The sequence below is a fragment of the Achroia grisella genome, unplaced genomic scaffold, assembly GCF_030625045.1.
Source record: "Achroia grisella isolate CSIRO2021 unplaced genomic scaffold, CSIRO_AGI_Agris_v1 utg1360, whole genome shotgun sequence".
NCBI lineage: Eukaryota > Metazoa > Arthropoda > Insecta > Lepidoptera > Pyralidae > Achroia > Achroia grisella.
In genome coordinates, this window is record NW_026712626.1 from 2775983 (window position 1) to 2791693 (window position 15711).

At 34.7% G+C, this 15711-nt stretch overlaps 1 protein-coding gene across 1 annotated transcript in view; it reads right to left on the minus strand.

Moving 5' to 3' along the window:
• LOC131855357 (uncharacterized) overlaps positions 1–12673 on the minus strand; it is a gene marked incomplete at its 5' end in the record, with an annotated part of 28550 nt that extends 15877 nt beyond the window's left edge. Inside the window, 2 exons of the mRNA XM_059206614.1 lie at positions 3453–3619; positions 12412–12673. Of these exons, the coding sequence (XP_059062597.1) occupies positions 3453–3619; positions 12412–12673 (429 nt within the window). The remainder of the gene's footprint in view (positions 1–3452; positions 3620–12411) is intronic.
• Between the last annotated feature and the right edge of the window lie 3038 nt (positions 12674–15711).

The window sequence follows — 15711 nt, forward strand, 5'->3', positions numbered from 1 at the left end:
TGCCAATAGTCTTACTGAATGTTAAATTAATTAATCGATCCACTCTTGTTAGTTTTTCTCATTACGAAATCATTCCGAACTGACAGTAGATTTCACATATCATAAGTCTGTAATAGACCTACATGAATAAAGATATTTTGATTTTAACATCGTACGGTCACTTCACAATCGCGATTCGCCGTCATAGAGACAGTAGCTTTCGCACGGTTGCTAAGTACGTTTTTTCTTAGAAGCGCATTACATTATCACCTCCATTCAGACATTGGCTTTTAAATTGTTGATAAAGTAGATCTTCTTTTATAAACACGCACCGTATTATATTTTTTTTGTCTACGCAACTTATAGGTTCGTAATTGGTTTTTTGTATGCGCAGTGAAATTGCTATTTTTTATTTAGTCACAGTGAAATTATAAAAAGTGAAGGCATTTCGTTAATAATCATCTTATTTTGAAATAGGTCAATGGGCTGACGAGTACGGTTTAATAGAATTCTGGTTTCTAATGGGTTTTTGGTCCATTCATTAATCCAAATATTTATATTTGACAGCCTCGGTGGTCTAGTGGTTTAGCACACCGCTTTACTATCCGATGGTCGTGGGTTCGATTCCTCGCACGGTACAAACATTTGTATTCATGAGTATGATCGTTTGTATCGGTCTGGGTGTTTTCTATGTATAATATGTATTTATTTACAAAAAAAAATGTATCCATGTATTTGTATCAGTTGTCTAGTACCCATAACACAAGCTCTGCTTAGCTTGGGACTAGATGGCGCTGTGTGAATTGTCCTGAGATATTATTATTATTATTATATCTACGTTAACACGTGAAGTAAAAACTTTGTAACCCTTTTTACGATAATTGCTCGGACGAGGCAGTTTTATTTCGCACACTTTTTTTTTTATAATTTACTAGCCATGCCCCCTTCTTTGCTTGCTTGATATTTTAGCCTGTGTTATTCTGATATATAAGCTATATTACTGTAAAGTTTCATCAAAATCCATTCAGTACTTTTTGCGTGAGAGATTAACAAGATACTGACATACTTTCGCATTTATAATATAGAATAGAATAGAAAATCATTTTTATTCAAATAAACTTACATTGAAGCACTTTTGAATAGTCATTACATTTTTTTAATCTACCACTCATTCGGAAAGCTGTCTCATCACAAGAAGAACGAGCAAGAAACTTGCGTGTTGCTCTTTTAAATATAAAATTAATAAGATATAGAGAAGGCGAGCAAAATGGTAAAATCTATTTTTAATTACGCATAAAAGATATATTTAATAAATAAAAAATTACACCCATGTAATTGACACACATGTATATACGAGTATACTGTTTAGTTTATTGCTATATAGTCTGTGGTCAATATTCAACTACTAGGCGTTTCTGGAAAAACAACTCTACATAATACTAGGGAGTATTACGTAGAGTTGTTTTTCCAGAAACTTTTTGCCACGTACAATCATTGTGGACTCATCTTCCAGCAATTGTATTTCCGACACTATATTGAAAAGAGCTTATTCCTTCATAAAAGCCGGCAACACACTTGTATTGCGCGTGCTCATGGGCGGCGGTAATCACTCACCATCAGGTGAGTCACAAACTCATTTGTATATATGCTATAAAAAAAATACGGAATTCACGTATACCTTGTACACTTTGATTTTGTACATTTTGATTTCTTCATTATGATTTTGTACACTTTTAATGTGTACATTTTCATTTATTCACTCTGATTTTGTACCCTTTTAATGTGTACCGTTTCATTTACTCACTTTATTTTTGTACACTTTTTATTTGTACATTTTCATTTCTTCACTTTGATTTTGTACACTTTTAATGTGTATATTTTCATTTCTCACATTGATTTTGTATACTTTTAATGTGTACAAAATCTGAGTAAATAAATGAAATGTACATTATCATTTTTTCACTTTTATTTTGTACATAATATACAAAGTCTATCCAAGTTAAATTTACAGATCATCATCTGGTTCTGGGTCGCGACTCTCGCTTGGTAATATTTCTTCTGACGTATATATCTCGTTTAGGAGACATAATGAAAGTGATTTTATGGTTCAGTGGATACCTATTCGGTCTAATCATCGTTATATTTTTTAGGTCCAATCACGAGTTCGACGCTTGTTTTATGTATTTATTTTATCATCATTTATTTAATAATTTTATTTTATTTTCGTAGATTATGTTATAGTTTTAAAGCCATGAAGAAAACGTCTTAAATAGCATTATATATATATATATATAAATTTGTGTGTGTTTATTGTTACATTATACACGTATGTTATAATAAGTAATACATACATACCTACATTACTATGTTTGCAGTTGCAGAAAAAAAAATTATATATATATAAATACAATATCACCCAGACCGATACAAACAATCACACTCATAAATAGAATAGAATAGAATAGAATAGCAAGTGTTTGTATCGTGCGAGGAATCGAACTCGCGACTATCTAAAATCAGTGCACACAGAATAAATTTCTATGGTAAGATACATTAAAACAAACAAATAAAGAAAAGTGGATTTGAATTTTTCTTTTTGTAAGTCGGTTGCAAACCACTTTCTGTCTACATCAGACATAATGAACCTAGATTTTTTGCTTTGTGGTACTGACGTATACTATTATATATAATTTCAGTAATAGTACATATTAGTCAGTGATTTCATTTTTTTTATTAAAATTCAAAATATCTTTATTCATGTAGGTCTATTACAGACTCTTTTGATATGTCAAATCTACCGTCAGTCCGGAATGATTTCAAGATGAGAACTGACAAGAAACTCAGCTCGTATTCTTTTCAAATCAATATTATTCATGTTTAGATTAATACAGATAAATTTTTAAATTCAAACTTGGGAGAATAGAGTGACCACCAGCATATGCTGTTAAAAACAAATAGTCTAATCAGTGTTCGTAACACATACAGACCAGTCCCCGCAAACAGCACCTGTTCACTACTATTTCTTCTATAATTATCATTTTGCAATTTACACTTGCGAGCATTATCATCATCATCTGTTTCCATTCATCCCTGTTCGCAGTCATCGCGTTATTTACTTCCTTTCTTACCATATCATTTTTCACAAAGTCCATCCATCTCTTTTTCGGCCTTCCTCTACCCTTATAACCATCCGCATTCATTTGTAACATCTTTCTTAAAATATTATCCTCGTTCCTACGCATTACATGTCCATATCATGATAGACGATTACTCTTCAACCTCTCTGACACCGGTGCCACTTTCATACTTCCTCTAATGTATTCATTCTTTATCTTATCCATTCTTGTCACACCACACATCCACATCACACCACTTGCGAGCAAAAGCATGGAATCACTTATTTGGAACTATCGCGCGGAATTGCAAGTAAGTGGTTCTATACTATTGCTCCCGAGTGTAGTTTAGGCACAAACCTTGGCTGAACTGGCAGCGATCTTGAATACAAGGAGAGCCAGGCCGATGGCGACAGCTTTGGCTGTCAGGATGGTGGTCAGGACAGTCCAGGCTGACGTCATGCCCAGGTGGAAGATCACCGGAAGTGTTGCAAACGCCAGCTTCTTCATACTGCGACCTTCTGTAACTGAATTTATATATATTTTTATGGATGACTAGCTGCATGATTTTAACTTTATTTTTCTAAAATAAAAGTAGCCTAAGTTACTCCTTATTACATCAGCTACCTGCCAATAAAAGTTCCGTCAAAATCGGTCCAGCCATTTCAGAGATTAGCCGGAACAAACAGAGGGACAGACAAAAATTGTAAAAAATGTTATTTTGGTGTATGTACCGTATTTATATTCATATGCATGTAGTAAAAAGCTTTACGGTTTACGCTGGCGGGGCTCCAGTGGAGAATTATAACATGAGCATGAGGTCAGGTCAGTCAGCTCATCTTGACAAATTCTCCAAGAGTTTGTCATGATGGTTTCCACCCCTGGAACCGCGTGAAGGTCAACTTGACATGGTACATCGCTAGCAATAGGGTCAAAAGTCCACATTACTAACAATCCACTCTCCCCAGAAGTTATATTTGTTTATATACTGTTTTAAACTTGCGCGGTCATTATTTATACGTATAATTAGTAAAAATCATAAGGTAAATCATAAGGTAGGGGGGAAGGGGATTGTTAGTAATGTGGATTGATAACCCCATTGCTAGCAATGTACCATGTCAGGTCGACCTCCACGCGGTTCCCTCTGGAAACCATCGTGTTAAATTCCTGGTGAATTTGCATGATGGGCTAACTGACCTGACCTCATGTTCATCTTATCATCCTCCACTGGTGCCCCGCCAGCGTAAACCGTTAGCGCAGGCGGGTGCACCATTCCATTATCAACCCTCAAAAAAAAAAATCATAAGGTAAATGAATAGGTAAACTGACACAGTTTACCCGTGATCATGGTGGTTGAAACACTACCGAAATATCGGGAACTCAGCAAATAAATATAAAACGTGGTAAGACCCCGTGATTTTTACTAATTATACGTATATATTTGTTTACTCAGTCATACGATGTTTTAATGTATACTATCTACTGGCTCTGGCTTCGCACGGGTGTACATGTATTATACATATAAACATTCCTCTTGAATTACTCTTCTTTCGCTAATAACAACATTTAAATCCGTTGAGTAGTTTAAAAGATCTAAGCGAACAGACAGCCGTAGCGAATTCATTTTATACTATGTAATAAAGATACGTGAACAGACAACGAAAAAAAATAGTTTTATTTATTATTTGAGATAACCCAAAAACTAGCAGACAGATCTTAATGAAAATGAAATTAAAAAGATTAAAAAAGAAAAAATATACACAGGTAGATTACTCTTTCTGTTGCTAATAACTACATTTAAATCCGTTTTTAAAAGATCTACGCGAACAGACTATTTTATACTATGTAATAAAGATACGTGAACAGACAACGAAAAAAAATAGTTTTATTTATTATTTGAGATAACTCAAAAACTAGCAGACAGATCTTAATGAAAATGAAATTAAAAAGAAAAAAAAATAAAGAATAAAATATATATGTAAAACTACACGAGAAGTAACCAGCTTTCAAATTAAAAAATATATATTTCAGAGACAAACTTCCTAATGCATACATTTCATGGAATCACTGTGCGGGTTCCGGGTCCATCATGTAGGAGAGAGGGAAACTCCGAGCAGTTCCTGGGACTTGTGACCCGGGTGTAGGTTTAAGTGGCCCCTTGCCGACGTATGTACGTACGTACTCACCTTCACCGCTCGTGTTTCTCTCCCTGCCCACACAGATCTGGTAGGCCTGCTAGTGCAGCTATAGATACACGTTCTAATATAGAACTTACTGCAGTTTTAGACAAATGTTAGCGTTATGATTATAGTATTTTATTGTAATAAGAGTAATTTCATCATGATCATTGCCTTGCCTTTATCCCATTATTTGGGGTCACAGTATGTCATTCTCTTCCACTGCTCTCTATCGGTCGTCATATCTAAACATACCCTTCTTTTATTCATATCATTTCACACAATCCATCCATCTTTTCTTAGGGCGTCCCCTCCCTTTACATTAATAAAATAATAGTAATAAAAGTAATTTACAGACAGATAAAGTAATGAAGAACAGTATAAAAAAAATTGTGTTCAGAAGTACAATAGTTTAGAAGAATGTCTGGAGAAGAAGCCATTTTGTAGTTAGTTTTTCCCGCGCAACGTGCGTTGCGCACCACAGATGCGCAATATGCAAGGCGCGCAGTCGCAGTAGGATGACGAGCGTGTCATGGCAGTATGTGCGATGTTAATACTATGAGTATTAACACAAGCCAAGATATTTTAGAAGATTTATACTTTTCGGTACTCGTTGTCTATCAACTATCTATATATACCTGGTCCCCACCAATATGCTGCCCACCTTCATGAAGGAGGACTACTGGCCGAAGGGGGTGCTCTATCGGCGCTACCGTGGCAGATTGCCGTCGTCAGTGCCGTGACCATAGAGACAATTTTATTTTACATATTTGATTATTATTTCTTATGTATGTTAGTCTATAAGGTATTTATAATATGGGCCATGTAGCCTGAATTAAATAAATAAATAAAAAAATAAAATAAAAAATATATATATATTTGTAATTATAATTGTAATGACTGTTTGTACCAAAATAAACTAAAAAAAAAAAAAGATTTTAGAGATTTCCTCTTGCTCTCACTTAGAATAGAATAGAATAAAATAGAAAATCATTTATTCAAATAAACTTACATTGAAGCACTTTTGAATAGTCATTACATTTTTTTAATCTACCGCCCGTTCGGAAAGCTGTCTCATCACAAGAAGAACGAGCAAGAAACTTGCGTGTTGCTCTTTTAAATAATTTTATTATTACTTTACATTTTTAAGTTTAAGTGTGTGAATACAAACCACCAATTAGCACTAATTCAATTAAATACTCAAATAGAAGAAATTTTGAATATATAACCAACTGGTTAAACAATTAATAAGATTAAATCAGTCGTAGTGATAAGAGCAGACCAGTCCCTACAAGCAGCACCCGTTCACGAGTATGACGGATGAGCCAGCCATCACTGCGCTCGACCATATTTTAGGGAGCCCAATGACCCGGCCCACCACGCCGCCACAAGTCTGGACATTTTAGTGAGCATGACTACTCAAAACACTAGACCACGTCACAGCTACTTACAATTGCCATCTGATAGTTATAGTATTCACATTTTACATAAGAATAAACTTAGATTAGAAACTTAGCCATTTATTGTTATATCTTTGATTAGTTCGTAATATTTATTTGTTCTTATTGCACGGGCTTTTAGTGATGTACTGTAATATGGACTCTATTCTCTTTCTCCTCTCATCTGGGCCGTTGTCCGTATAGAGCAGTGACTACTAAAGCAACCAGCCAAATTCCTCCTAAAAGCACAGAAGCCTGCTGGTATCTTCACAGGCTTCACGGAGCGACCTCACCGTTCCGAGGATTTGTGTTCGTTGTGTGGCCACTGCAAGCGCTCCAGGATTACGTGAGCGGCCGTTTCTTCGGTTTCAAATCCGCCCCGACATCCCCTATGTCGGGGCGGATTTGAAACCGAAGAACTGTCTCTGTAGCACCTATTGTGTACAGGTGTTTGTTTACGGGACAGTGGTTTGTTAATTATTTATTAATTTAATTCGGATTACAATCTATATTATGTTAGTAAGAAACTTATAAACTAGTTTATTGTCTCTATCATTATTTAAATGCTTTCCTATATAAGTTTTAAGACGTTTTGAATAGAATAGAGTAGAATAGAAATCATTTATTTAAATAAACTTAAATAAAAATTTAAATAAAAAGACGAAAATATACGAATCTGGAGGGTTCGTATTGGTTTTTACCATTTGCCGTGGAGACGTTGGGCCCATGGAGCCCGGAAGCCAAATTGTTTTTGACATATATTTCACCGCAGCTCATCGAGGTTACTTGTGACCCGAGAGCTGGTAGCTATTTTGCCCAAAGGCTAAGTATGGCCATTCAAAGAGGCAACGCTGCCAGTATCCTGGGTACGCTGCCTCGATGTGCCGCGTTGGATTACAATGATTGTTTTTTGTAATTGTTTATATAGAAAATTGATATTGAGGAATTATGTATATTCAAATAAACTTAATTTAAACACTTTTGAATAGTCATAACATTTTTTAATCTACCGCTCATTCTGAAAGCTGTCTCATCACAAGAGGAACAAGCAAGAAACTTGTGTGTTGCTCTTAAACAAGTAAGTTCACATTTTACAAGTCGAAACGTGTGAATACAAACTACCAACCAGCAAAGATCAAATATAAATACACAATTAGATTAAATCAGTCGTAGTGATAAGAGCAGACCAGTCCCTACAAGCAGTACTCGTTCACGAGTATGACGAATGAGCCATCACATCAGTCATCACTGCGCTTGTTGCTTTGCTACTGGAATTGATTGTTTGCAACCAGTGGTTTGGCCTTGAGCTATATTTGTTTCCAATGGTATAGTGAGCTCTGTGTTTTTTTAAATCGGAATCATGTGCACTTTTATTGATGTATTTGTGCATTAAAAGTTTTAATAAATAAATAAATGTATACCCGTGCGAAGCCGGCGTAAGTAGCTAGTTACATATAATTTGAAGCACTCTATCATAGCGATGTGAATAATGAAAGTAGTAAAAAAAAGTTCTAACACACGAATAAAAAACACAATCTAATTGAGAATCTCCTTTTTAGAAGTCGGTTAATAAAATAACGGTTGTGTGCGTAGGTAACTAACCGTATCTACTTACGTTGCGTTACGTTCACATACGTTACCGTTGAAGTAACAATTGTTAACATAATCTATACATATCTATACATATAAATAAAATTGGAGTGTCTGTTTGTAATATTGAAATAACCGTTTTTTACTACATACATATGAATATAAATACGGTACATACACAAAAATAACATTTTTTACAATTTTTGTCTGTCTGTCTGTTTGTACCGGTTAATCTCTGAAATGGCTAGACCGATTTTGACGGGACTTTTTTTAGCAAGCAACTGATGTAATAAGGAGTAACTTAGGCTACTTTTATTATAGAAAAATTCTTTTATTTTAGAAAAATAAAGTTAAATTCCAAGCGGACGAAGTCGCGGGTACATCTAGTTGTAAATAAAAGAAAGTAATCTAGTATACTATGATTTGTTTTACATATTTATAGTCAGCATTTTTTTAAACTGTATCACAGAGTAATTAACACTACGTTTTAAAAGAAGTGGCAACCTTATGAGAATTCAACAAAAAATTAAAATGTATTCGACTGAAGGACTTGTATCTATGGTCATGATAAATCATTATTAAAAATGAACAAAAATTGAATCTGCGTAACAATTTGACGTTCTTTTAAAAAAGAAAACTGTACACTTTCATTAAAATTTGCAGATGACGATAAAACTAACAAAATAACAATATGCATACAATTGATATAGAAATTATTTCTTTCTATACAAGTCTTTGTACCCCTTTATATGAAAAATGGCCGGACTATATTATCTATACTAATATTATAAAGCTGTAGAGTTTGTTTGTTTGAACGCGTTAATCTCAGGAACTACTGGTTCGAATTGAAAAATTCCTTTTGGGTTGGATAGTCCATTTGTCAAGGAAGGCCTTAAGCTACAAAACATTACGCTACAACCAATAGGAGCGGAGCTACGATGAAAAATATTGAAAAAGGTGAGAAATGAAACGCAGACGAATTTGCGCGGGTCAGCTAGTAGTTTATATATGTTGAATTCCACCAAATGGCGCTCAAAAAGCACCAAGAGCAGAAACTCAATGTCGCAGAAATGAGAATGCTAAGATGGGCTGGTGGCATAACAATGGTGGATCACATCAAAAACATCCACGTTCGAGGTAGTTTTAAGGTGACTCCCATACAGGAGAAGATTTTAGAGAGCCGCCTAAGGTGGTACGGTCATGTCATGCGGCGACCATCAGACCACATGACAAGAACAGTGCTTGACATAAGTACCCAGCCCAGAAGACGCGGCAGACCCCGTCTCACATGGATGTCCGTTATTGAGAGGGATATAAAAAGCGCCAAAATAACATCCCAGACGACCCAGGACAGAACGTCCTGGCGAAGACTGACCAGACGGGCCGACCCCAAATAAATGGGACCAAGGCCAGGCTAAAGAAGAAGCTAGTAGTTTATATAGAGAAGTGCCGAATTTTAATACATTTTTTAATTGTAGCTATATCTACATACTTCATTTATTAAATAAATACACAAAATCTTTAATTCATATAAACTTAATTTGAGCACTTTTGAATAGTCATAACATTTTTTTTAATCTACCGCTCATTCGGAAAGCTGTCGCATCACAAGAAGAACAAGCAAGAAACTTGTGTGTTGCTCTTTTAAATAATCCTTGTAAGTTCACATTTTACGTGTTAATACTACCAACCAGCACTAATTTAATTAATTTGGGCTCAAATATAAAAACACAATAAGATTAAATCAGTCGTAGTGATACGTCGTAGTATCGTATTAGGTTCTGCCAAACTGAAGAGGAAACGCCGCTTCACATCCTATGTGGTTGTAGCCCACTCATGCATAAACGAAATATCTCCTTTGGAAAGTTTACGAATATCCTTCAATTCTTGTCCCTGACGGGTCTAGGTAGCGAACTTTGAAAATAGGCGAGCACAATAGATCTATGTAGGTTGCAGTGCTACAGGTGCTACAAACATCTGGCAATAGCCCAAACAACCCAATAAATAAAAATCGTAGTAGGTAGTACAAATTTATTAAAGTGTCAGCAAAAAGTAAAAAATACTCTATTCGATATGGCCACTTTTGGCTTTTATACAGGCCTTTAATGTATTTGGCCTCGAAACTATGGATTTACGCATTGTTTCCGAGGGAAATTTCGCCACTGTGTGCTCCACACATTTTTTAAGAGCCTTTTAGCGGTTATGATAGGGTCGCAATTTATGTATATCAAGTGTTCGTCTGGTACAGGCAGCGACAGGAAAAGGGCGGTGAAAGGATGAGTCCAGTCGTGGCTTTGCATAAATGTGCATTCTTAAATTATTTACGAAGGTTGAATAATATCAATAATATACACAGAAAATAAGTTATATCAGATCTTGTTAGATAAATCAGCGGGTGTATTATGAACTCTTAATCCCAAGCAGTTTGCGTCTTAAACTGAACTGCCTGGAAAGTGACTGGATTTTAAAAAGTTCCTTAGAAGGGATTTGGTCCGCTCTGACAGGCTTGCTATTTTTCAGTCTCTCAACGTCGCTAGGCAACGGCATTGCCGCGCGCTATCCGTAGATTGGCCACAGTTTCAATGTTACTGTGTCCTTTAGAGCAGGGCATGTCCTCTAAAACTGACCATAATTTGATAAAGGGTTGTAACATCATTTCAAAAAGTAGTCTCTAAAACTGACCATAATTTGAAGTCTAATATCATCATTTCAAAAAGTATGCAAAATCCACTAAGCACTTAATCATAACATAGTTAATATAAAGTTGGCTGAGTAACAAAATATAGTGAGTTACTAATAACAATAAATTGTAGAAAATATCTAACTTAAAATTCATAGCGCTGACAATGTTATGTGATTGAACAGAGATTAAGTTTTGCCTTAAATTAAAAAATAAAATTAGGGGTGGACTACCCCTAACATTTAGGGGGATGAAAAATAGATGTTGGCCGATTCTCAGACCTACTCAATACGCTCACAAAATTTCATGAGAATCTGTCAAGCCGTTTCGGAGGAGTATGAGAACGAAAACTATGACACGAGAATTTTATATATAAGAAGAATAAAATTGTTGTTGTGTAAAAAAAAAAATTGTAAAATATCTATGTTAATGAAATAAATTTATTATAGTAGTGTGTAATACACAAGAAGTGACTCAATGATAGTGATGTGAAACTTTGTATAAATACCTAAATCGATTATAATGGTAAAGACAGTAATCGATAGATTAATCTATTATTGTATTTACCGTTATAATATATTAAGAATTATATTCTTTTAAAAAAAAAATCGATTAGATTTAAAAAAAAACAATCAAAATTAATGTGTTGCTAGTTCTCAACTAGAAAATTCTCGAATTATTCTGATCTGGATGTGGACTACTCTGTATTTTTTATCTTTATGTCAAGATGTTAGTGTTATATGTACTATTCGTGTTTCATATACAACGGTTATCATCTATACATCTATACATATCAATAAAATTGGAGTGTCTGTTTGTAATATTGAAATAACCGTTTTTTACTACAAGTATATGAATATAAATATGGTTCATACAACAAAATAACATTTTTTACAATTTTTGTCTGTCTGTCTGTTTGTCCGGCTAATCTCCGAAAAGGCTGGACCGATTTTGACGGGACTTTTTTTGGCACGTAGCTAATGTAATAAGGAGTAACTTAGACGAAGTCGCGGGCACAGCTAGTTTTTAACGTTTAATTTGTATAGAAATGAAATAAAGATTTCAAATACAATTTCTTTGTTAAAATAGTAGAATGTGTAACATTATGTTATGGGTGCTAATACAGAATAATAATTTTTATTCTGTTAATTTGTTTAGCATAGGTACTGGTGATATGAAAAACAGATATTTAAATTGAATTCCTTTGTTAAAAATTTGGAATAAATAATTGCGAGTAATAAAGTAAAATAAGTTATCAGTGAAAATATACATTAATATTTTTTATTTTATCAATCTACTTGACATACTGGTGATATAAAATAAAGATGTACAAATTGATTTCCTTTGCTAAACAAATTGGATAAATATTTGTGAGTAATAAAGTATAACTATAACACAGATTAATTAATTTTTAATGATCTCTAAAGACTTACTTTTGCTGACACTATCCAACTTAGTTTTCAGTTCTTCATAATGCAGCATCCTTCCTACTTCACTATTCTTGAGGAGATTATCATTAAACGATTCCAGGTGATTCGTTAAATAACCGGCATATTCATTATACTTTAAATCTAATGTTTCTTCAACAGTCTTCATAAGTCCAGCGGCGTCCATTTCTTTTATTTCCGTCTTTGAACACTTTATAAGCGTCAGACCGCAGACGAAAAAGAAAAAACTTAAAATTGTTTTTGGCATTTTTATTTTTAAATTTTAAATTTCGTATTTCGAACGCGTTTGGCAGCTCCCGATTCGATTTTGTGACTGCCCGATGTCATAGCTCGAGGCTCAAAAGTGTACTATGCATGTCTACTTTTCGATACGCAAACCAATTTAGTTTGACCCGTGATATTTCGCTGTCGCTCGCCGGTGTAAACTGATTCGCGAACAGCGCGGGGGGAGAGGTAGGTACATTAAGAACGGTTTGTTTAATGTAGTTCAAAATTTTGACTTCTTTTTCTTTCCCCACTGAATGAATTAGTCGTCATGTCAAACAATTTTGAACCGAAAGGAGTCGTATTTTGATAACTTTTTTAATATAATCTACGGCGGTCCGAGCGCGGGAATTTATTCAGCGAATGTTTTTTTTGTGGTGTCGTAAAAGCAGATCTTGTTTGAAATTATATTGATAATGGCCGATTTTTGGCGCGCAATTTCACAATGTTGAAGTATTGAAATTTCATTTTGCATATCAACTTTTATTATTGTATCTACCAGTGCGAGACTACAAAATCGTTTGTCTTTCTTGCTTTGTAAATGTAAGATATGACAGTATAATTACAAGTTTTAGAATCACTAGTATCCTGACGACTTAGGCGTAATGCCGGTTAGTCAGGGAGAGAAACACCTCAATGCCTACAATATTCACAATTACCTATCTCTTATTTGTTTTTATAATAATATAAACACTTTCGCTCCAAAACTCCCGCTGCCTCCGTTCAATCATCCGTCATCCACTTGTCAATGTCACACAGATTACTTTGGCTCTGGCCTCTGACGTTCCGTTTCAGGTTACATGATTATTGACTTTACCATTTTTAATTAATGGTGCGTCACACGATAGTTAACACAAGGTACGAAGACATGACATTTTACTCAGGAAGAGCAACACGTGAGCAGTTATTTTAATGGATGAGGTGCACCCGTCTGAAGCTGCTGAAGGTTTGGCGGGGCATCAGTGAAGGATGATAAGATGAACACGAGGTCAGCTCAGTTGGCCCATCGTGACAAATTCACGAGGAATTTATCACGATGGTTTCCAAGAGGAATTGCGAGGAGGTTACCCTGACCTTCTCACAATTCCCCTCGGCATCATATATTGACGACATAACGTCTGTGGAGCTGTTCAGTAAACATATGGATGAACTCAGAGGTCTAGCGTTAAACACGCCTAATTTCCAATTCGGATTCGATTCTCGCTTCTACAAACGTTTATATTCATGAGTATGTTTGTAGGTTTGTTGGCAATACGTTTTGTTAGGAATGTATCTGATGGGATATCAGGTCGACCCTCTCGCGATCTCCCCAGGTAACCATCATGGTGGTGAATTCATCACGATTGGCTAACTGACCCGACCTCATTATCACCTTATCATCCTCCACTGGGGCTATACTATTGTAAATTATTCTAAGCTACATATATTACTGTAAAGTTTCATTAAACTTCATTAATGAGTTTTTGCGTGAAAAAGCAACAAACATCCATCCATACTTACAAACTTTCCTGTTTATAATATTAATAAGATATTATTTTATTTTTGTTATAAATAACATAATCATCCATTAAAAAATCTCAGAATAATTTATTTTATTTATTTACTAACTGTACCCGCGATTTCCTCCGAGTGGAATTTAAGTTTATTTTTCTAAAATAAAAGTAGCCCAAGTTATTACATCAGCCACCTGCGAAAAAAAGTCCCGTCAAAATCGGTCCATTCTGAGATTAGCCGGAACAAACAGACAGACAGGCAGGAATTGTAAAAAATGTACAAACAGACACTCCAATTTTATTTATATGTATAGATTTAAATTTAATGCACAAAAACAATGTGTACATATGGCGGACTTACCACCTTGCTGCGTTATCTAACAGGCAACCATGAGTGGTGCAGAGATTGTTGGCGGTGCACTAATATAAATGAGAAATGTAAAAAAAAGGTTATAATATTTTATAGATAAACATAAATATATAAATCATTACATAGTATAAAACAAAGTCGCTGTCGCTGTCTGTCCATCCCTATGTATGCTTAAATCTTTAAAACTGCGCAACGGATTTTGAAGCGGTTTTTTGTAATAGATTGAGCGATTCTAGTGGAAGGTTTATATAGACGAGTATAGTACATGTACACCCGTGTGAAGCCGGGGCGAGGTGCTAGTATTATATATCAATAAATACATAATGATCTGATAATCAAATTATAAGTAATCTGGTAGATATAATCTAGTTTATATAACGACAAATTTCTACAATTCATAGAATGCAATAAAAATAATTAATAGACTTTTTCTAAACGCATTACTAAGATTTCTGAGATATTCCATCTTAATTTTAAGTGTACTACAAGCATTTTTAATGTTTATAATTAACAATTAAGTGTTGCCAATTAAAAACGTTAATTTGGCAACATTCTCATCTGTTAATTACAAAAAAAACTGTAGGATAAGAGGTTTTGACGTCTTAGAGTAGAATTGCCAAACGTTCCTGTTTTCCCAGGACATGTCCTAGTCTTTGAAGGGTCCTGGATAGTCCTGAATAGTTATATGAGAGGGTCCTGGGCGCCTCTTCACCTCAATCACCTCAATCGCCTCAATCGCCTCAATCACTGATTGCCAACAGTATAATTTTATCAAATACTTTTCATTAATATAATAATAATAATCTCAGGACAATTCACACAGCGCCATCTAGACCCAAGTTAAGCTAGCTAAAGCTGTTATGAGTACTAGGTAACTGATACAAATACATAGATATATATTTTTTTGTAAATACATATGTATGTATGTATTTACAAAAAAATATATATATTGTCTCGGTCTGGGTGTTTTCTATATATAATATGTATTATATATAGAAAACACCCAGACCGATACAAACAATCAATACTCATGAATACAAATGTTTGTGCCGTGCGAGGAATCGAACCCGCGACCGTCGGTCGTAAAGCGGTGTGCTAGACCGCTAGACCACCGAGGTCGTCAACCTGATTATATTGATTACTTGAATTTTACTATAT